We start from the raw sequence: 23,896 nt of genomic DNA, 5'->3' as shown, positions 1-23,896 counted from the left end.
TCAAGAGCGATTTCAGAAGAAGCAAATCTAGAAAAAACTTCTACCATTCAAGTCTTACATGTAAAATCGGCATTTGTCAAGTAATGTAGATTTATTATCGTGTTTAAAGTGACATTGTGCCCATTTTCGCTGACAAAGTTGAGTTGGATTAGTAATATGTTGACAATTGTTATGTTGACTGACCAATTATTTATACTAAAAATGTTAATGATTCAATATAAAACAACCGTAATTATAAAAAGACTGTCCCACATTTTTAAAGAATTGAGCGTCACCGATACATAAATTCTGAACGATATTTACATGAATTTTCTTTGGTCACGTGGATTTAATTTCCATTATAAAATACAAGCAATTATCATAGTATTGCAAGCAATCCATAAGTCCCCTACCGGTTAGAACCCCAGCAACATGCTGATGGGCCATTGGCCATTCAATTTTACCAGTGAATGAATGACATGAATGAACTTAAAATCTTTTGAGTTCTAAGTTTGTCTATAACACAGTAATGTGTTAAGTTTCCCTGCCTAGTAAGGAAATTATGTTTATATAACCTTGTCATATTATTACAATGTGGGATTTTAAAGTAAATCCTATCAGGAATGAAGATGTTGGAGTAAAAAATACCAATTTCTCGAAAAAAATCTAAGTTCAAGGGGGACATGATTCTGGAAATAGTCTTGCTAGAGTATTTAACCTTCTCAAAAATGTTGAGTGAAAATAAGAAACATATATTTGAAGTTTGAAGTAGATACAATAGTTAATAAAAAAGTTATTTAAAAAAGACAACATTTTCTCCATAAAAATTCTAAGTTCAAGGGAGGTAATACTGATAATTTTTGTGCTAGAGTTGTAAACCTTGTCACATATGATGTGGTTGATGACCAGAAACTTATATTTATAGTTTGAAGTAAACACCTTAAGAAATAAAGAACTTATAGTGAAAAAGCTGAAAAATTTAAATAAGGAATCTTGAAATTCAGGCTATTTGTTTCCATAGCAACCAGAATTTTCAACATAGGAAGAAAAGAAAAAGATGTGCATAATCTCCAGACTGCCATCTACTCATATTTCAAGTTTCATAAAAATATTTTCAGTACTTTTATTTTTATCACTGGATCAAGTTTATGTGTTAAATTTGCCATATTTTCAGACGATTTGTTGCCATAGCAACCATAATTTTCAACATAGGAAGAAAAGAAAAAGACGTGCATAATTTCCATACTGCTATCTATCCATATATCAAGTTTCATAAAAATATTTTCAGTTCTTTTTGCGTTATCGCGGGATCCAGTTTTGTGAAAGGACGGAGTGACGGACTGACAGACAGACAGACAGACAGACAGACGGACAGACAGACAGACGGACGGAGGGTAATCCTAAAGTCCCCTCCGGTTAAACCGGTAGGGGACTAATAAAGTTAAACCCAATTATGGCAATATGTCAAGTTATTCACGGACCATTAAACTTGGATGGGCAAAATGTCCCTTCATTTCAAGTTAAAGTGTCAATCCCGTTTCTCTAAATTAATTGACAATTTGTGATTCTCCATCAACAACAACAACAACAACAACACCAAACCCAAAACCAAAAAAAAAACCCAATATATTATCGTTTAGAACAAACTTCAAGGATATATTCAAAGTTTCAAGTTTCACACAACTAATGTAATACTAGTAGTTTGAATCATTCTGTCCATGTGTGCTCAGTTATGACAAAATACATGTACATTTGTACTAGCAATAATTCACATGGTTATAATAGTTCTAATTAATATTTTTCCTAGAATATTTGCATGCTACTTTATAGCAACTAAATAGCAATAGAATTTGGGACACGCTTTGGATTAAGAGCCCAGTACTTTTCAATTTTTCTGTCCTTATTGTTTTTCTCTTTGTTTACCTGCGCTATTTTTGCAAGGTCTGCTTTGAACTCATCAAGAATCTTAAGCGCTTTGACATCAGTTATATACTGAACTTCAAAGTTCCCTAGCGCATGCGTGTTGTCAGTGCTCAGTGTGTCTGTTATGACCAGCATGTCGTACGTTGTTACTTTTTGTGGAAGATGTTGCATAAGATTCTCCTCTTTCAGTTTGTCTTTTGTTTTTGGTGGAATTCCCCGTAAGGTTATCGGAAAATTTGGTGGGAAGGCGTATTCCTCATACTGCCGGAAGTTGACAGCTGCGTGTTTAGCACTGCACGTAAAAATGATGCTTGTCAATGTAAGGCAAACTTGATTTTTCTCAGTAAATTTGTCATCTTTTCCAAATACACCGAGCATACCAAGACCTTGTTCATCAACTGGAGCAACCATTTCCTTCCTCCATTGCTGAAGCTCTTCGTCATTCAGAACTTCCTTATCCGAGGCGTAGTAAAGATTAATGTATTTCTGTACATATTTTAAAATTGCGTTGTAAATCTCCATCGCATCGTCTCGGTAGTAAAAATCGGGCAAACAAGAAGAGCCATCTAAACCGCGTTCTTTTATGTCATTCGGCAGTGTACCGTCAACATCCAATCGCCAGCTTTTATTTTTCCGCTTGATCAGTTCAGTCGCTCCATCTCTTCCAATATTCAGCAGCTCTACAATATATCCGTTCTTGCCTAGTAGCAATGGAATTCCCGTCCAGTTTATGCCAATAAGGTAAAGGAAATGGGGCATCAGTAGCTTATAGATCGGATGTGTTTTGTACATTTGCCTGTGTGTTATCGCAACGACTCCTTCCATCTTCAAATGAGTAAATCCAAGATGTGTGACGGATTCGTGATAGTTGGCATCTGCGACGTTGAACCACATCTTAGCTAGAATCCATGTATATTCAGGATCACTCGGCAGAAACACAGGGTTATCGACACCTGGCTTCTGAAATAGTTGGATAGCGATCGGTATAAGAGTACCATCATTTTGTTGATAAAAAAGCGCAATGGGACTGGTCATGGTAAAGCCCGACTTTATTGGTAAACCATCCATTATCTCATAATCTATTATGAAAAGTGGGAGAAAATAAATGCAGCAATTATTTAACTTTACAATAGTTTTGGAAATGCAATTTCTTTATTAATACATTTACCCAGTAAGGAGAAAATACCTTTATTTGAACTCTTTTGTGGCAGTGATACATCATTTGTTCTGAACTTGTACGTTTGGTCACATTTTATGTTGGTGAATACTGGAAATACTGATTTAGCTCCTGTCTTTTTGTTAGTTGTTGTGATTCTGTCAATTTTCCACCCTTTCTCACCAATCATTGTACCACCACGGATCTCGATCTCATCAATCACGTCAAGCTGTAAAATCAATTTTAATAACATAAAGATTATATACTATCAACATAAGTCAACAAATTCATGCTGAACCATTCTCAGTGTCTTTTAAGGAGGGAAAAGCTGCCAAATATCTTCTTTATCATACCATTTTTATCATACCATTTAGGCTGTGGAAGCAGAACTATATTTTTACACTTATATGATTATAAGAATTTTATATAAACATCAAATTACAAATGAATGATGCGCAAGTCATTTGTATCTCCATCCTAGAGAAGAGCGGGAGCTTTGACTTTTGAATGATCATATACCCCCTGTAAAATCCTCTTTGCCCATCAGGGACAGTGAGTTTGAAGATCACGCACGAAATAGCACTGTACTGCAAGATGAACAGTTAATCTTCCGCTAATTTGGAGCCAAATCAAAACCGTCGCATTGAATTTGCAGTGTGGTGACAGATTAATTGTAATAACTTGGTTCATTTATCTCTCCTGTTATGGCCCGTGGATTGGGAGAGCTGAGAGACGAATTAGTTTATAATGGCGCTTTGGTATTGTGAGACATGAACACAAAACTATTTTGATACACACAAAACTGGTTTTTATACGTCATCATTACATTTAGCGCAGATGTTGCTTTCATTACAACAACTTGTAACATTATAGGACACGTTTTTACCCACTTCAAAGAAAATGAACGAATAAACTATATAAACTATATAGAAATAAGTATTGTTCTCCTAGGAGAACCAAACCTATAAAAAAAAACACATATGCAACATCGACATCTACTTCGGGGGAGATAGCAACCAGTAATAATACTTCAACACGGCAAACATTTACCTTTGGTTCAACCACATCGAATGTAGTAATAAAGCCTCTTTCAAAGTTGTCAGGAAAGTGAGCTACAGCAAACTCTTCTTCGTCACCCTCTTTGCCATTGCCTCGAAACCTGATATTTATTATACCCCTGCATGCACCTAGCGGCTTATCGCCAGCCTCAATGTCAAGTGTGTATTCATGTTCCTTTTTAATTGTCACTTTTGATAAACTCTTCATCCTGCAAGACATGAAATAGGTATTATGTTATGAAATGTCTGTCCTGTAAGCTCAAAAGGGAACCTATCGATAAAATCGATAACATTAATCAAAAGCTGGGCGAGGTGTAATTTCTTTGTGACAATTGATTTAAGATACTGATTCCAACTTAGCCACTGATTCAGAAATTATGTGGAATTAGAAGTCGGTCACTCGCGGAGAAATTGGTAATTGGTAGTTTGTTATTCAGAGTACTTTTTATGACTTAGAGGATATTTGTTTATTTTTGTGAGGTTTAAAAACGGTATAAGAGAAGACTATTTTTGATGTTCACGAGATGAAATAAAAATAACATACGAAAGCCAAATAATGTCAAATAAAAAAATCAAAATGCAAAGGCGTTATAACGCGAATCAAAAGGCGTTATTACGCGAATCAAAAGGCGTAATTACGCAAATCAAAAGGCTTAATAACGCGAAAAATGGCGTAGAAACGCAAATAAAGGCGAAGTGACGCGAATAAAGGCGTTAAAACGTGATTCAAAAGGCGTAATAACGCAAATAAAGGCGTTATAACGCAAATCAAATGGCGTAATTACGCGAATAAAGGCGTTATAACACAAATCAAAAGGCGTAATAACGCAAATCAAAAGGCGTAGTAACGCGAATAAAGGCGTAGAAACGCGAAACAAAAGGCGTAATAACGCAAATCAAAAGGCGTAGTAACGCGAATAAAGGCGTAGTAACGCGAACCAAAAGGCGTAATAACGCGAATAAAGGCGTTATAACGCGAATCAAAAGGCGTAGTAACGCGAATAAAGGCGTAGTAACGCGAACCAAAAGGCGTAATAACGCAAATCAAAAGGCGTAGTAACGCGAAACAAAAGGCGTAATAACGCAAATCAAAAGGCGTAGTAACGCGAATAAAGGCGTAGTAACGCGAACCAAAAGGCGTAATAACGCAAATTAAAACGCATTATAATGCCAATTTTATACCATATTTATACTTATCAAATGGCCTAGTAACGTGAGAAAGGAAGAACAATATTGATCTGAATTTATTGCTCAAGATATAAACTCGTATAGAATAATATAATATACATTTACAATAACTATCATTCCATTTGCGCAGTAATATTGCAAACCATTTGTAATTAACTAATGAAGACTCTTTGATATTTGTCAATATAAAGTGACTTGGAGACGTAAAGGTCCATTGGGTTATATGTCAATACAGTTACTCTGAATTCACATGTATCACATCATTGATTTTACACATGTCACTATAGTAAATGAATTTCTTTTCTTTTCTTATCTTATCTTATATCTTATCTTATCTTATATATGCGTCATATGTTCAATTATCTTCGTATATATCCTGTTTGATTACCTTATAACCTCTAGTATATTTTAATTATGTGAATATCGTTCCTAATTACGCTATAGGTAATTGGCTATAGGTAACAAGATTTGGAAAAACGTAAGGTATCCGTCAGTCACATTAGGGTGAAAGTATCTCTAATTATTGATAGATATGCTTAGAGGGGTTAAAGTGTTTCTGTTAAATCATTGGAGACATTGTCTTCTTTGTCTTTATCGAAAAGTATCTATAGTTGGGTGATAGTAACCTCTAATCTCACGAAAGCATTTCCTAATAAAAGATAAAAAAATTAGACTGTGGCCTTAGGACGTATCCGTACAGAATTGAAAATAAAACGTACATCTTGATCAATTCATTTAAATCAACATTGTTCTTCCTAGCTTACATCACAAGGCAACGGTTTGGAATTTATATGGTATTAAATTAGCGTTAAAACGCCTTTCGTTTTGCGTTATTATACCTTTTGGTTCGCAATATTACGCCTTTATGTTCGCGTTATGACGCCTTTATTCACGTTATAACGCCTTTTGATTCGCGTTATTATGCCCTTTGTTTAGCGATATAACGCGAATAAAGGCGTTATAATGCGAATTAAAAGGCGTTATAACGCGAAACAAAGTCGTTATTACGCTAATCCAAAGGCGTAATTACGCGAATCCAAAGGCGTTTTTTCGTGAATAAAGGCGTTATAACGCGAATAAAGAAGGTTTAACGCGAATCAAAAGGCGTAATAACGTGAATAAAGACGTAATAACGCAAATCAAGTGGCGTAGTAACGCCTTATTCGCGTTATAACGCGAAACAAAAGGCGTAGTAAAGGCGTTATAACGCGAATTGAAAGGCGTTATAACGCAGATAAAGGCGTTATAACGCGAATCAAAAGGCGTAATAACGCCTTTATTCGCGTTATAACGCGAAACAAAAGGCGTCATTACGCGAATCAAAGGCATAATAACGCGAATAAAGGCGTTATAACGCGAATGAAAAGGCGTAATAACGTGAATAAAGGCGTTAGAACGCGAATCAAAAGGCGTAATAACGCGAACCAAAAGGCGTAATAACGCGAACCAAAAGGCGTTATAACGCTAATTTAATACAATATAAATTCCAAACAGTGGCCTAGTAATGTAAGATAGGAAGGACAATGTTGATCTTAATGAATCGATCAAGACGTACGTTTTATTTTCAATTCTGTACGGATACGTCCTAAGGCCACAGTCTGATTTTTTTAATCTTTTATTAGGAAATGCTATCGTGAGATTAGAGGTTAACTTTCAACCAACTATAGGTTCTTTTCTACTTAGACAAAGAAGGCAATGTCTCCTACAATTGTGACTTAACTTAAACACTATCCCCCATTTAAACATACATATCAATAAATACCCTAATGCGACTAACTTATACCTTACGTTTTCCAAATCTTGTTACCTATAGCCTTTTACCTATAGCTTAATTAGGAATGGCATTCACATAATTAGAAGATACTAGAGGTTATAAGGTAATCAAACAGGATATATCCGAAGATAATTGAACATATGACGCATATATAAGATAAGATAAGATATAAAATAAGATAAGAAAAGAAAAGAAATGCCATGTGTAAAATCAATGATGTGATACATGTGATTTCAGAGTAACTTTATTTACGCCCAGTCCAATGGACCTATAAGGCACCAAGTCACCTTATATTGGCAAATATTAAAGAGTCTTCATTAGTTTATGACAAATAGTTTTCATTATTACTGCGCAAATGGAATGTTAGTTATTGTAAATGTATATTATATTATTCTATACGAGTTTATATCTTGAGAAATAAATTCAGATCAACATTGGTCTTCCTTTCTCACGTTACTAGGCCATTTGATTAGTATAAATATGGTATTAAATTGGCATTATAATACGTTTTAATTTGCGTTATTATGCTTTTTGGTTTCGCGTTACTACGCCTTTATTCGCGTTACTACGCCTTTTGATTTGCGTAATTACGCCTTTTGTTTCGCGTTATAATGCAAATAAAGCGTAATTACGCCTTTTAATTCGTGTTATAACGCCTTTATTCGCGTTATTACGCCTTTTGATTCGCGTTATTACGCTTTTTGATTCGCGTGATAACGCCTTTATTCGCGTTATTACGCCATTTGATTCGCGTTATAACACCTTTGTTTGCGTTATTACGCTTTTTGATTCGCGTTATAACGCCTTTATTCGCGTTACTTCGCCTTTATTTGCGTTGCTTCGCCTTTTTTTCGCGTTATTACGCCTTTTTATTTCCGTTACTACGCCTTTTGATTCGCGTTATAACGCCTTTATTCGCGTTTTTACGCTTTTTGATTTGCGTGATAACGCCTTTATTCGCGTTATTACGCCTTTTGATTTGCGTTATAACGCCTTTGTTCGCGTTATTACGCTTTTTGATTCGCGTTAAAACGCCTTTATTTGCGTTACTTCGCCTCTATTTGCGTTGCTACGCCTTTTTTCGCGTCATTACGCCTTTTGATTTGCGTAATTACGCCTTTTGATTCGCGTTATAACGCCTTTATTCGTGTTATTACGCATTTTGATTCGCGTAATAACGCCTTTATTCGCGTTATAACGCCTTTGCATTTTTATTTTTATTTCATTTGACACTATTAGGCTTTCGTAATAACATCTTACACAACAAACAAACAAATTTTCTTTTAATTTGTTATAATAAAAAAGTCAACGTAAAATGGCAATTGTATCATTTATTTTATATATAAAAAAGAATTATCCCTTGTTTTTTGATAATTAAAACAAACAATTCTAGAAGATGAAAATGTTACACCATACTAATGTTACGATATCAAAATATTTCCAAATGCCATCAAGAGCAGTTTTGTATATGGAAAGAAGAGTTCTGATGTTGCTTTTCGGTCCCGTGTTCAGAGTGCTTTCTGTTCCTATTGAAAAGTAACTTACTAATGGCTAACACCCATATGTATATTGCTTTTCAGGCTTTGTATGACAAATGATTACAATATTGAAATTGTAGCAAGACACTTACAACATAATTAGCTTTTTTAGAAATAAAATGGTTAGCGTTTCTGAGGCATAATGGGCCTTTAATACATATATCGTATCATAAATTGTTATTGCATTCAACGTCAAAATAAAGTTTTAAACAGTCTTTGTCATTAAACACAGATTTTGATCATGTAGAAAATATTAAATAATAAGTGAATCAATAATTTAAAAAAAAACCAACAATTTTCAATGAAAGACGCGATGATATTGTTATGAAAAAAAAAATCAGAAATTAAAAACGCTATTTGGTGATCAGTAAAATGAATAAATTGAAGTAAGTTTAATCGTTTTGATTTTTTTTTTTGAAATTTAAGTTGTTTATCAATATCAGCTTTGCTCTGCTCAAAACAAAAGTCAAAGTCAAATAGTTTATTGGCATAAACATTTTACACGTTCATTGCCCAGTTTTATGAATGGCGGTTTATAATTTAACATTGTACATAGAAGTACATTCCTTAATTTTGTAAATAAATATATGTACAAAACATACATAATAAGTACAAAAAAAGTATAATGATGAATTTGAAATAGAATTTCAAAACAGGGAAAAACATTGTTTTTTTTTATTAGAAAAGATAATTCTTAACAGGAAACAATACAGTATTTCTTTTTTTTCTCCAAAAGATAAGTTAATATATTTAGCTATATTTAGCTAATTTTATCATTACGTTTTTCAAAGAAGAAATCAAAATTACCAAATTCTCCATAAACGACAATATTACGAACTCCTAAAATCTGTTTGATAAACTCGCTCTAAGTCTATGTGATGAAATCCCCAGATTTCACATCCATATGTCAATATTGGTAAAACCATTGATTCAAAAAGTGCTTTTGTCGTTTATATTAATTGAATTTGATAATAGCTTCCATTTGCTGATAATGTAACACCTAAATAAGTATTTTTATGTACAACCTTATTTTGTCATTATAGTATAAGAACTGAACATTATCATTCCTGTTGCCGGTATTGAAAACCATTTTAAAAGTCGTATCAACTTAAACAGTAAGTCCCCGTTACAATATTAGTTTAATTTGTTAAGAAGTATTTGTAAATATGAAAATAACAGACTTGATTTTGCCAGATTTGTAAGCGAAAATAAAAGTGTGGTACCACATGGAGAAAAAAAATAGAAAAAAAATAATAAAGAAAGATCTTCTTCACCTTAAAAGATAAATCTGCCTTTTTGAATGAATACATTGAATGTAAAATAAGAATTTAATTATATCTAAAACGTATTTTATGCATTTATAAGATCTGTTTAAAGTTTCAAACTTGTATACTATATTTGAAATAAACGCGTAAGTTATTTTTCTTCAACGCGTATAAATGAAATTCATTTATCGGTTAAAAATTCTGAAAACATGTACCACTAATATTTTCGAAATTTTAAATAAATTATAGAAAGAAAATAAAACATACCTTGCGGGCTGACACGTGGTACTCAGATATTAGTATACTCTCTATCTTATATAGCGCACAAATTATCAGAAGTTGTATATCATACAAATATATAAGAAGCATCAAGCGAATTGAAATGTCTTTCCCCACCAGGTCAACCTCTTTTATACGGGGGTAATGTACGAGGGTTGGTGAAAAATATCGCGGTAAGATGCTTCCTATTTCATTTCTTAAAATATGATATTCATGAAAATTATACTGAGTCGAGATTAATTTCATACAAGCATTTATCATTCTTTGCTCAATTTACTCATTTGATTACAAAATTACACGCCCTTTAGAAAAGTACCCATCTAAAGAAAACATTTTTAAGGTTGACGCCAACAAAATAATTTATGTCGACTTAAACTATGGGCGTGTGAACAAATCTGCGGTTATTTCCAAATCCTTAATTTAAACGTTGAAATCTGGTGTTACCGGACATTCCGAGACTGCTATATGATAATTGGAATATAAATAACAACAAAATTTAAAGAACCAAGATTACCATAAACACACCATGCATGTCATGCTGTTTGATCTTACGTGTGGACGTATGGAAATACTTTTTACGACAAACAGACGACACAAACAACGCTGATGTGAGAATGAGAAGCGTTAATTGAAACTATTGCAAGAACTTGTTCCTGTACAACAGTGCTTAATGCAATTTACCTTACATGACTCGTACAGTCGAATAGTTTAATATGAAAATGTCGTTATTTAGAAATTACAATGTAGTTAAACCGCAAACGTGTTTCTTACGGCGGCAAGAAACTTCTTGACTTATAAAGAATGATAACACTCATCTTTCAAGGCTGGCGATATTGATCGCTGGTACAATTTTCATTTGATTTTAGCAATCGTTGATAACCATGGGAGAACAATACTTCCGATTATGACTCGATTTTTGTAATATGTATATGTTTATTATGTATTCCTTTTTTTTAGACTTAGTCAACAGTTACAGGGATATTACTGTCAGAATTTGTCTTGTCTTACGTTGTGACGGTCAATAAATTAGGTAGCACACGTATCCACAAACATTTTGATCACCCCTGAGGTTTTATGTTGCACAAATAGTAAAATACTTATATTATATATTCAAAATAAGCTAACATGAATGGAATTTTAAAAAGCCGGGGATTTTTGGTTGTAATTTAAAATTTGGCAGACATCAGGAAGTCAAAATACCGGTATATTATTACCTTTTTACACTACTACCGTCGCAATTCCCATTGCCATTTCTGTAACTTGATCAGTTTAATGTAACAATAACCAAATTAATTGTAGGAGCGATATTTAAAACTTCATATCATTTACAGGGTTGCACCATTTTATTATTTATAAAAAGCGAGTGATTATCAGTTTTAACCGACGTTTTACATTTCTGCTGTCCCAAACACATTATCATTATCCATAGCGGAATAAATGCAGAGCAAATCGCACACGTAAATCGGCGTTATTTCCTGCATTTAAATATGGTAAAATCAATGGCATTTGCTGCATTATTATCGGTAAACATTCAGCTTATGAAATATTTTTGTATTTATAGAAAATTTTCAGGTACATTCAACTTATTTCAATAATAATTTAGCAATATGATTACAGTTTTGTCCATAACAGTGGATAGAGCTTTTTGAAACGCTTCCCCCTTCGTTTAACGATTTAGTATTATTTTGCCCATATTATTTTACAAATGAAAAATCAGTCTTTGATTAACTTGATCCAACTTTCTGTTATTTGTTTCTGTTATAAGCAAATGATCTGTCTGATCTGCTGCTATAGCTGATTATTGTTTCATTTTAAGGTTCCAAAAGAATAAAGATTTAAAGGGACACATGTTTTTTTTGCATGACAGGACTTGAAATAGTTTTAAGGGATTAATGTTCCGTTTGATGTAGGCATTGACCAGTAACTTGTGCGCGAAATTTCAGATCATTTGCTCGCTTCGTTTTTCCAGAATAATTATACTAAATGTGTAAAATGACCCATGATTACAGAAAACGTTTTAATGCTTTCCACTCCAATCGGAGTATATATCTTTATTACTTTTCATTTTAATTGCCTCCTGCTGATTTATGTATGAAAATCAAAATGTTTGTTTTAGGTTTTTGGACTTGAGTTGAATCTATCTAAAGGATCTCAACTGAGGTCTAATATCCTAAATCATAAAGTTTGAAGTTCATAAATCAACAGATGCGCTTAAAATGGAAAATAATACTATAAATAATGTATATGTATATTTGTTAAAAAAAGTTGATCGATTTTTAATGCAGTCTTGCAGTCGATTTGAGTGAAAAGCGTTTCAACGCTTTTCAATTTGGGGTCAATTTGTGCAATAAATTTGATTATCCCTAGAAAGCGGAGTGAGCGAATGATATAAAATTTTGTACACGAGTTATTGGTTCACACCTACATAAAATTTTAAAATATATATATTCGGTCCCGTCATGTCAAAAAAAAACTCAATGGAGTCCCTTTAAAACATTATTTCATTTGCAAGTATCCAAGTATTTATCTATATAAGCAATGAAATTGACTGTTACCTGAATAAATTATGTTGATTTGACTGTTTAAATGGAGATAATGAAGACACTCAAAATATAAAGATGCAAATTTACCAAATCGGTATTCAACCTCATAATATCAGTGACACTGAAGGACCAGAAGAAACACAACAACATCTTTCAAGGAAAGAATAAAGGGCAGTGAAACAGCAGTGGCACTTATACTGCGAGTGTTTTATACAGCAATTTACACAACTATTATCACTGTAGTATTTTCATTTGACAGTATTGATAAATGAACATTTCATGCCGTTTCTGTCCTCCTTTATTTTAAGTAAGTTTAATCATACAATTTTACTATATTGTACAATTTTACTAAAAAACGTTTTACATGCAACATAAAGGGAACATTAAATACAAAACAAAATACAGCGAATACAGAAAAGGAAACTTGTATGTTAATAGTATGAAACAAAAAGTATTTGATAATACTAATGAGGGCTTTCCTAGATATAATGTCGTAAAAAATAACATATTTATAAGACATAAATAAACCGTTTGTAACTTCATTTTCACTATTACTATTTAAGCAAATTGATGGTTTTTTTTCTTTTACGAAATCATAGAGAACAGAAAATATTTTACAGTATGCGAGATGCAGTTATAAACTATAATAAACTATATACACTTGCCCTTACCTAATTATAATAAATTAACATATTTTGAATTTTACATAAAATATTGTCTTCTCACAATAATAAAGTTCTTTTTACCCCAGCATATTAATAACATTTTTTTCTCATTTCATTGCGTGTCGGCTACTCCTTAAAATTGTCTTTCAATTTAAAATAAGTCAATATATTCCCCTAGAAAGTAATGTTACACCGTTAAAGAATTTGGAAAATCAGGAAGTTGTAAAAAAAAGTATTCCCCTTCTCTTTTGTATGAGAACATCGCACGATATAGTACTTTAATAACATACTAAGGTTCTTTCAGTGTGTTTACTTCAATAAAATGAATTTCTACTTTTTTAGATTTCCTTTTTTAGATTTTGATTACTTATTTGAATACAAATTGAATATTGTCAAAGTTCATGATTTTTTTATCATATGTTTATATAAGAGAGCTTGACAACTTCCTAGTAACGGATATACAGGCCAAATAAGGCTGATAACAAGTTGACATTTTAACGCTAGCTGTACTGGATACACTTTTAAAATAGTTGTTTTATTTTCTTCTTCTTTTTTTTTAAATCTTTGTGATCAGATGATAAAATAAGACCTTGATAATTTCAAAGATAATGTTCAAGATAATCTTTAATGTGGCATTTAAATTTAGGTAAGGTGGGAGGTGGGCGTCCGTGGTCGAGTGGTTGAGGTCGTTGACTTCAAACCACTTGCCCCTCACCGCTGTGGGTTCAAATCCCGACAGAGACTTTGGACTATTCCATGTGAGGAAGCTATCCATCTAGCTTACGGAACGTCGTGGTTCTACTCAGGTGCCCGTTCGTGCCTGAAATAATGCACAGAAGGGCATCTGAGGTCTTCCTCTACCAGTAAAGTTGGAACGTCGCCATATGACCTATACTGTGTCGGTGTGACGTAAAATCCAATTTAAAACAAACAAACAAACAAACAAACAAAGGTAAAGGGGGAACCCCTCGAGCGCATTTAAAACCAAAATTTATTGGAGTAAATTGTAGACTCGATTTTGATCGTGTTCTAGTGAAACAATGAAAACGAAACACTTCGTGTCATTTAGCAGCAGCTAACATTTTCACAATACACTAAAATGATACTCAAAAAACTAGAGTCAATGATGGTGAAATATTATATGACTATTATAACATCACTGCGGCGCCACATTTTCCGACGTTATCGCGAAGCACAATTCACGTATATCGGCGTTACCTTATAAAAACGGCTTGAATCACATTTTATAAGTTTATTTTCAATTTTCTATATCACAAGGAGTTAGGTTTATGTCACTGGCCTACCAAAAATCGAAATTATACGAAATATTATGCATTGTTGTACTTATAAGAGCCGACAAAAAATCCAAAATCTCGTTTCGAACGGTGGGTCAAGCCATTCACATTTCACGAAAAATGATCTAGAGAAAAGTAAACAATTTTGTGGGAAATAATCTTGATGAGGGATAAAGAGTTATGTCTTCGCAGCCACCGTATGCGGCTCTATTGATTTTTTTCAGTTCGTTAAATAAAAAGATATTGGTCAGTTTCTTACCGCGCCCCCCCTGGAAATTCCTGCCAGTGTATCCGCCATTTATTGCACAATTCTGCGTTACTTATTGCATGAATCGTGCGTTATTTTCACATTTCCGGCGTTACTGATATACACGGTGGCTTTTAGCATTTATTTGAACCTTGCGTAGTAGTATAACGTCTACCCAGTCATTAAACAAAAGTATGGCAGGTATGGCCCGATGTTCCAAACGAGTAGTAAACTTTCATATCGCTTGAAAATTTTATTACTGTTTAAAAAGTAACAGGTAATGCGTACATAGCAACATTTGTGTTTATATGTTTACAAGGAAAAGAATAATCATTCAAAGTGTCATTATGCTCATTTTTCATTGTCAAAAAAAAAACTGCATTGACTATATATTTCAAAAGATTGACTATTATAATGGTAAATTGAACAATAATTGATATTGCAAAAAGTTTAAGCTAAAATATAAATCAGTCTAAAATATCATAGAAAAACTGTTCCCACTCCGTTTACAAATTGAACGTAACAGGTACATTGCAATGGGTATTTTTACAAAAAAATCTTTGGCCACGTAATATATTAATCGTTTATGAAAAAAAAAGTCCTAACATTGATAGGAATAATGGCAAAATGTAAACTACATTGACTTTCGCCTGTTCACTCACTGTATACCTTGGATGGGGATAATGTCACTTTAAAGTAAACCTGCTTGAACAAAACCTTAATAATTACCTTTTCTACCAGTATGAAAGTCAGATTCACAACAGTGCAGTCCTTGCATGATTCTATAGTGTTGGCATCTTAATTTTATATTCATTATTCGAATATCTTAAAACTCAAATGAACTGTTTTCAAATTCGTACCAGGACAAATCTTAAATACAAATTCACAAGTTTAGAGTAGATAGTGTCAATAGCTTATGTGGGGTAAAAATTTTATGGTACTTAAATATCAAAAAATTAATAAAATTAGTAATAAGAAGTGTATTTATTAATGACTGTTTTCTTTTGAAAAAAAGTATTCATATATAGTCTATAAATACCTGGATAGAGATGATTGTTACACATACATACTTTACGAAATACATGTAATTTTCTTTGTTTGAGAGTAGCGAATAAGAAGAAAATTTAATTTCCCTGAATGTAATGAGTGACCGCTAGGTGTCGCTATTCGTATAATTTTTGCACGTGCAAAATTATCGTTTCAATAGTCATTCAGCTTTGGACAAGCCAGACTGACCTGTGCAGCACTTATTTTAAAAACCGGTTTTTGTTTTACAACGTGTTTTGCTTCGGGCGATGAAACTAACAGTTCCAGAATGAGTAATACAGGTATACATGAACAGTTAAATGTGATATTGTCGGAGCTTTTCTAGTTTTGAAGTACACATAACAACGTTTCTGTTTCTTCAGAAGTAAAATATTTAAAAGCTGAACAGGAGATAAAAGTGGAAGTTCGAAGGTAATAAGCAGCAGTACTGTTTCAACAGTGAACTTGCGGACATTGTTAAGCAGGCCTCGTGGCTATTGAACACGGCAAATTTGAATATTGTGGTGGACCAGCGGAAAGAGTTGGCCGAGAAGTTGCACGTTAGAAATCAAAAGACATAAGGATAGCAAGATAGTTCCCCTGCTGGGTGGATACGGTGCGTCAGTATAAAGTGCAATCCGGTAGCTAGCGATGCGACGATGAACCCAAAGATAATTTAAAGCGGAAAAATGGGTGCACTAAAATGGGGTCCTATTTTTTCACAGCCATATTCCTTCAGGCCCAAAAGGGGGGAAGTGGGGCCCGGGGGACAAAATTTTTTCGCCCCCTTTTTTGCCCCTTCTTACCAGCTTCCCCTTAGGGTAGGGGGAAGCGACTTCTACGGCGGCCCCCTGTACCCCAGGGCTATTGTTTTCATTCACCCACTTGGGAAAGAGTTTGTCCCGGCCGAAGCCCACCACAATTTCCGGTTTCGGAAAAGCAACCACAAAGGAAGTTATTTTGTCAAATAAAAGACTTTTCCCTATGAAAGATGAGGATCCATTTTTAAAAGGTTTTACACTTTAATATCAGGAATATGAAACAAGGTCAAAGAATTTTATTGTTAAAGGGGCAGATTAAAAAGCATATTGGATTTTTGGTAGAAAATTGGTTGTAATGACTTTCATATTAGAATATTATTGAACGAAGGATATAAATATTCATTGTATTTTCTTCAACCCCAGTTAATGTTATTTTGCCAAAATAATAAATCAGCATTATTTAGAGCAAGATTTTGTCTCTGAGGCGATAAATGATTTCCTTGATCGACATTTGATCAAAAAATGTTTTCAAAAATTCCCTTTTGTAGTTACCCCCTTCCTTTTCAGTTCAAAATTCATGTAAAAAACGTTTCTTATACTTGACCTGAGGAGAGGTTAAACAAAGCACCTGTGGAAGCCAAAGTTTAAAATAATGAAGATATAAAAATTGCTCTTTCCTTAAATTAAAAAAAGGATGTTTATGAGTAAAAATTTGATTTAAACAAGTGCATATCATTTTGTTCAAATATTTTGAAAACCGCTACAGAGTATTTTTGGTTTATTTGGAAAGACAAAGATACAATTCATATATTATAAGTTTTTAGTACTTCCTTTTGGTTTATCGTTGCTTGTTATTGTTCAAGACATTTGTGTTAGAATGTCTTGATAAATAAGTGCGTGGAGAAGGATTGCTTGTTACAATGTTTTTAGATGATGGATTAGGCGTGCCGCGTTTCATTTGATAATACTGTTGAGGTTAAGTCATATTATAAAAACAGATTTACTTAATTCGGGTTTGTACCTAATGCACCACAATGTATATTGGAACCTGTACAGATAATTAGAGTATCTTGGGTGTGATTTTGAATAAATCAATATGTGTACTATTTTCCATCCCGATCGTAGAATTGTTAAAAGAACAATGAAACTATTGATTTTTTTTATTGGGCCTTATTTGGCAAGCAGGTTAAAGTTCCAGTAAAGAAAAAGTTGCTAGTGCAGTTGGTCAGTTTTTTTTTTAGGGAAGGCAGTTTTTGGGCCCAAATATCTCAAATTATGACTAGATTTTTAATTTTTTAGATTATTAAATGCCCCGGTTTTGGGAATTGAGCGTTTTTTCACCCCGGGTGCAGGATTTTATAAAACAACTTTTTTTTCGGGAAAAGGGTTTAAACCTGCAGTATAGAAAAAAGTTTTTTTGGGAACGATCTCATATCTGTACAAAAAGTAGTTTTTTCTTTTGCAAGTGACCCCAGTTACGCGGGGTATGTTTTTAATCCCTTTAAATGGGGTTTATTCCCATTGCGACTGGTCAGAAACAGAAGGGCCCCCAAAATTTTTCCCACTTGGGGGGAAATTTGGGGTTTCGGGTCTACAAGTATTTGTTGGCTCTAGGACATATTCTTTAAAAAGTCAATTTTTTAAGTGGTTTACGGGATAATAAAAGGGGGTTTAAGGTGATAGTTTTAAAGGTTCTTTTGGGGCAAAAACTTCAAGAAATTTTTTCAGAAATTGATGAAGAATCTTTTTTCCTTTGAAGTAGAGGGGGCCCCCATAACCCCAAAAGAAAAGGCGGGATTTTTTATCGGGGCTTGCCCTGTTTTTTAAATAAACGGGGGGAAATTTTTTCTTTTGATTATATTCAAATGATAATGATCTTTTTCGGTAAAATTAGATGTTTTTTGGGTTTGGGTTTTCTTTTTTTAAATTTGCAAATGACTAAGTTTTATAAAGTTTTTTGGAACCCAGTTTTTTTGGGATTTGACGCCTTTTGGGAAAGCGGGGAAAGGGGCCCCAGTTTGGTTATTTTCCCCCTTTTATCTGTTATTTTCATGGGATTTAATTTTTAAAATTTGGCTTGGGGATCATGCACAGGGAGTTTTAGTTTTCCCTTGTTGGAAGTCCCCATTTTTTGGCCTTTTTATTGCCCAAAGGGGTGTTTCATAAAAGAAGTTGTAGATTGGTTTGATTTACCTATTGAAAGACATTTTTATATTAAATGTAAAAATGGAAAAGGTACAAGGGAAATAATTAAGTTTGTATTTCTATTAAGTAATAACTGGATGGTCTTCCTTGCAATAGAAAAATGCGGTATCGCACATTGCAGTATTGCTTTATAAGGCGGGATCGCCTTTTGTATTGCTTGTTACCAGAACATAATGCTGTAAAGCATTTTTTGTTACATAAAAATTACAACAATAACAATATATAATAATAACAATACAACAATTTAAGTTTGCGCTGATTTATATTATTGTAATTTTTCTTTTTTAGCTCGACTATACGAAGTATATGGAGAGCTGTCCTACTCGCCCCGGCGTCGGCGTCGGCATCCGCGTCCAGATTTTAGATTAAAGTTTTGGTGCAGTAAAATATTTTTCACTATAACTTTGTCATTTCTTAAGGTATCAACTTCAAACTTCAAATATATGTTCCTTATCATCAACCACATCTTATGTGACAAGGTTCATAACTCTTGCACCAATATTTTCAGATTTATCTCCCCTTGAACTTAGAATTTTCCTAAAAAATACTATTTCTTACTGTTTCTTCTTTATTTCTTATGGGATCAACCTCATACTTCAAATATATTTACGTTATCATCATCCCCATCTGATGTGACAAGGTTCATAACTCTAGCACCAATATTTTCAGATTTATCTCCCTTTGAACCTAGAATTTTCCATAAAAAATATTATTTTTTACTGTTACTTATTTATTTCTAAAGGGATCAACTTCATACTTCAAATATATTTACGTTATCATCATCCGCATCTTATGTGACAAGGTTCATAACTCTAGCACCAATATTGCAAGAATTATCTCCCCATAAACTCAGATTTTTTTAATAGAAAAATGTTATTTTTTATTATAACTTTTTTTATTTTTAAAGGTATCTACCTCTAACTTCAAATACTTATTCCTTATCATCAATTACATTTTATGTGACAATGTTCATAACTCTTGAAGCAATATTTACAGATTTATCTCTCTTTGAACTTAGGCTTTTCTTTAAGAAATATAATAACTTCTTAACTTTTTAAGGTATCTACTTCAAACTTCAAATATATATTTCTTATCATTACACAAATGTTGTGTGGCAAGGTCCATAACTCTAGCATGACTATTTCTAGAATTACTCCCCTTGATCTTGGAATTTATGTTAACAAATGTTATTTTTTTACTATAACTTAATACATAATTATACATAATTGATTTTTCTTTCATAGTTTTGTCCTCCTTACTGCGTCCAGTATTTTATTAGTCGAGCTTCGCTGTCTCCTGTGACAGCTCTTGTTACATTTATTTCTACAGATATACGCTGAAGATATTGAAGAACTGCCGGATGTTTTGGCGGGAAAAGTGGACTTGCTCTCGGACCTGTTGCGTAATTCAAGAGCACGAGGAACAGACAAAAAGTATACTGGTGCATTTTTACGTTTTCAAAAATGAGCTCTGTGTAATGGGTTGGGGAGTAAGGATACTTTGCCTGCTAAAATACTGACAGTTGCAATTTATCTAGCATCTCTTGTTCAGACTGTAAATTCGCCAAGCCCCATCGTTTCAGCTTTTTATTCTATTACATGTGTAAATGGTTTCACGATATGTATGGATTAATTTCGCCTACAGAATCAAAATTGGTTTTAAATGTTCTTGAAGCTAGTAAACGACTTCTGTCAAAGCCAGTTAAAAGGAAAGAACCTATTAATGTAGAAATTATTAATAGTATTTATGACAGATTGTATGTAGAGAATAATATAAAAAGTCAACAATTATCTGCGCTATTTTGATTGCATACGCAGGTTTCTTAAGAAGTTCTGAACTTTTAAAAATTCGTGTCAGAGACACAGTGTTTAATTCCACTCATATGTCTGTTTTCATTGAAAGTAGCAAGACAGATAAATACAGAGATGGGGTTTGGAGATTGATCGCAGAAAACAGGTACAAAGTTATGCCCCGTTGCAAATGTTCAGAAATTAATATTGTGGGGAGAATTTCTGGATGGTCATTTTCTCTTCAGTAATATAAGTGCCACAAAATAAGCCAATGTCGTATTCTAATCTACGAGATATTTTTATTGACGTGTTAAAACCTCATGTTGATAATGTTAGTAATTATTGTTTGCATTCACTACGTTCAGAAGCAGCGAGTGCTGCAGCAAATAAAGGTATTAAAGACAGGGCTGGGAATCAAAACTGCGTCGTATCCTTCAAAATGTAAACAAACGCCGCCATCTTGGAACGAAAAACGTATGTTTTTTATTATAACTCTTTTTGATGGAAATGACTGAAAACCAGATATATGTATTAACACGCTACACTATTTTCCGCTTCGTTCGGTATATTTTGCTTGCACAACTATTTTGTAAAACAAAAGTTACAGCGAACTTGCAACTCGAAGCGGAGCAGAATTTTTGTGAAAATGTGTGGATACGACGCAGTTCATATTGCTTTGTCCATCGTTTTTTCCTTCAAATCAATTGTATACTCGTTTCAGAGTTCATCATAAACTTCAAAATATGATTTTGCATCATTTACTTAAATTTCATTAAAAAAAGATGTTTATTTTCCAAGAAAATAATGGTGTTTACTAAATGATACGACGCAGTTGAAAATAAAATATGATACAACGCAGTTGTATTTTCATTGCAGGCTGCATATTGGTTCAGCTATTATATGTTATTTTGGTTTTGGAGTGATATATGTGGATATATTACCTGTTAAGATTTTTAGGCGAGGGTGATATTTTATCTTGGCAGGTAATATATCCACATATATCACTCCAAAACCAAAATAATAATTTTATTACCCTTCCCCTGCCGAGTTTAGACGATTTTTTAAATAATCATTGCTGTTTCAAATGAAACGTCGAAATAAGATTCCCTTTAGGATACCTCTTCGTCACAACATGACGTCACATAAATACATGACGTATTTTTCCCGTACCTTACAAAAGTAAACAAGAGAAAAGGAGTAGTCTATTGAACGCACCTTTTTGTAATTAATATCAAGCTTTCACAAGGTCATATTTGTTTTCGATACTGATGGTTATATGTATCATAACTCTACTTTGGTAAATATTTATCATTTGACAGTTAAAAAGTGCTTTTAAATCGGAATTTACACCGCGTAAAATCGAACCGTACGCGCATCATATCCGCGCATGTTGTTTACAACGTTGGGTACCAAACGGGGAAACCCGTCTGGCTCGGTTATATCAATTTCTTTCGGGTGATCAATATCCAATCAAAAAGGCGGAAAAAATCTGGAAGGGTAATAATAAATTATGTGCTAGGTATGCTAATAACGTCCAACAACATTTCTTGTTTACAACTTAAGTCAAAATCAGAGGTTTGTTCCACTAAAATGGAAAATGTAATAAAAAATCGATTAAGGCTTCATCTTTCGGTCGCATTTTTAGTTCCTGTCATAAGCATCTACAAATTCCGGAAAGCTGTATCAAATGCAATATACATTGAAACACGTGATCGAACACCCATATGACAACGTGTTCTAGAGTTGCCTAAGCATGCTTATAAACTTGTTCCCGTGAGTTCGAAATTAGGGTGGTTACTTTTTTCATTTACAGAATTTTGATACAAAATTCAATATTCCAGGGTCACCTCTCCTTGACCTCTCCAATCAGGAATGACCTTTCGTCGGGTTAATTCTACAACCCCGTAACTTGATTTTTGGCAAAATTGAGATTTTTATATCATTTTTTTCGTCTCAATGAGCTCTTCACAGTGAACATACTTATGTAGTTGTAGAACTAACATAAAAATGTTTATTTCCAATTCCACAAACCCGTAACTCGCTATTTACATCAAACTTTAATTCTAGACCCCAGTAACTTCTCGTCCAATCAAACATTCTGATTTTGTACCACGTGATACATGACACATCTGTAATGGCTGCCTACTTTATCACAACCAAATATTTGAAAAACTTTTAGTGATTTATTTAAAGATAATTATAGTAATTTTTACCTGAATGTAATAAACATATATTGATGATTTAAGTTTTTATAGCTCTTACATCATTTTGAATTAAAAAGTAAATGTATTGAATAGATAATTATGTAAATACTACATTTATTCGGATGATAACCATTTCGGACGGCCTCGATGAGTACTATTTTTGTTAATTTCCCTAAAACTTCTTATTTTCAAGTTTTTACACTTTTTGAAAGGGTACTCATTAGCTATATAGCTGAACCCATTTTTACATTTTGCATTTTGATCATCCATAAAAAGTTATAGTTATTAGATGTTCTTGAATGGAAGACAAAATACTACTTTGTTTACATCTAGATGCTATCAGGACAAATTGTTTCAGATTCAACGCTGTTTTTCTGAAGCACGAAAAACATCTACTTAATGTACACTCTAAATAAAAAATTGAAATATTATAGCAACATAGGTATGTGACAGGAACGCATCGTCGAATACCACGGTGATAAACATGTAACATGACAGGTGCATACTTTTGAAAATTAATGTAGATTTCATTTGATAGTAGCATTGATTTTTCAAACAGACGTGTAATATTTTACACAGTAGGAGAAGTTAATGATATTTTTTACTTGAATTTTTGCTATGTTTCTAGCCGAAAATTATTACACTTAGTCAATTTGCTTCAAATGTTTCAATTAGAACCCCGTATGTCGCTTTTATGGTGTAGAAATGACCTGAATGTTTTGTCAACAACCACGTATCTCTCGAATGGGGTTTTAGAATTCAGAATTTGTATGTATTTTCTTATTTATTATGAAAAATTGAAATTAATTATTTGATATTTTAGCTTTAAAATTGTATGCACAGAAATAAAATTTGGTACATATGTACAAACATACAGATTTCTAAATTCACTGAAAATTTTATCTTTATACGGTTTATCATTAAAAAGTTATTACAGTTCAAACTTTCAAATGCGATTTTCTAAAAATGACAAAAAATGACATACGGGTTTGTAGTATTA

General features: G+C 33.1%; 2 protein-coding genes across 2 annotated transcripts; both read right to left on the bottom strand.

The window, feature by feature from the left end:
• Window positions 1-1,308: 1,308 nt before the first annotated feature.
• Window positions 1,309-2,985, bottom strand: LOC132742010 (allene oxide synthase-lipoxygenase protein-like). Its single transcript, XM_060730294.1, has one exon. It carries the CDS (start codon window positions 2,968-2,970, stop codon window positions 1,813-1,815), a length of 1,158 nt encoding a protein of 385 aa, XP_060586277.1. The 5' UTR covers window positions 2,971-2,985; the 3' UTR covers window positions 1,309-1,812.
• Window positions 2,986-3,088: 103 nt separating this feature from the next.
• Window positions 3,089-10,371, bottom strand: LOC132742008 (uncharacterized; the record flags this gene model as incomplete). Its single annotated transcript, XM_060730291.1, is given in 3 exon segments — window positions 3,089-3,287; window positions 4,109-4,325; window positions 10,149-10,371. Coding segments are annotated over 2 exon segments (415 nt in total), but the record flags the coding sequence as incomplete, so codon positions are not given.
• Window positions 10,372-23,896: the final 13,525 nt, after the last annotated feature.

This window comes from Ruditapes philippinarum, unplaced genomic scaffold (genome assembly GCF_026571515.1).
Source record: "Ruditapes philippinarum isolate M1 unplaced genomic scaffold, ASM2657151v2 ctg6175_1_1_1_1, whole genome shotgun sequence".
NCBI classification, from domain to species: domain Eukaryota; kingdom Metazoa; phylum Mollusca; class Bivalvia; order Venerida; family Veneridae; genus Ruditapes; species Ruditapes philippinarum.
The sequence above is the reverse complement of the archived record's forward strand: the minus strand, read 5'-3'. Positions and strand labels throughout refer to the sequence as shown.

Excerpts from the sequence above, each read along its gene's own strand:
- LOC132742010 (XM_060730294.1), bottom strand. The coding sequence starts at position 2,970 with ATGGATGGTTTACCAATAAAGTCGGGCTTTACCATGACCAGTCCCATT.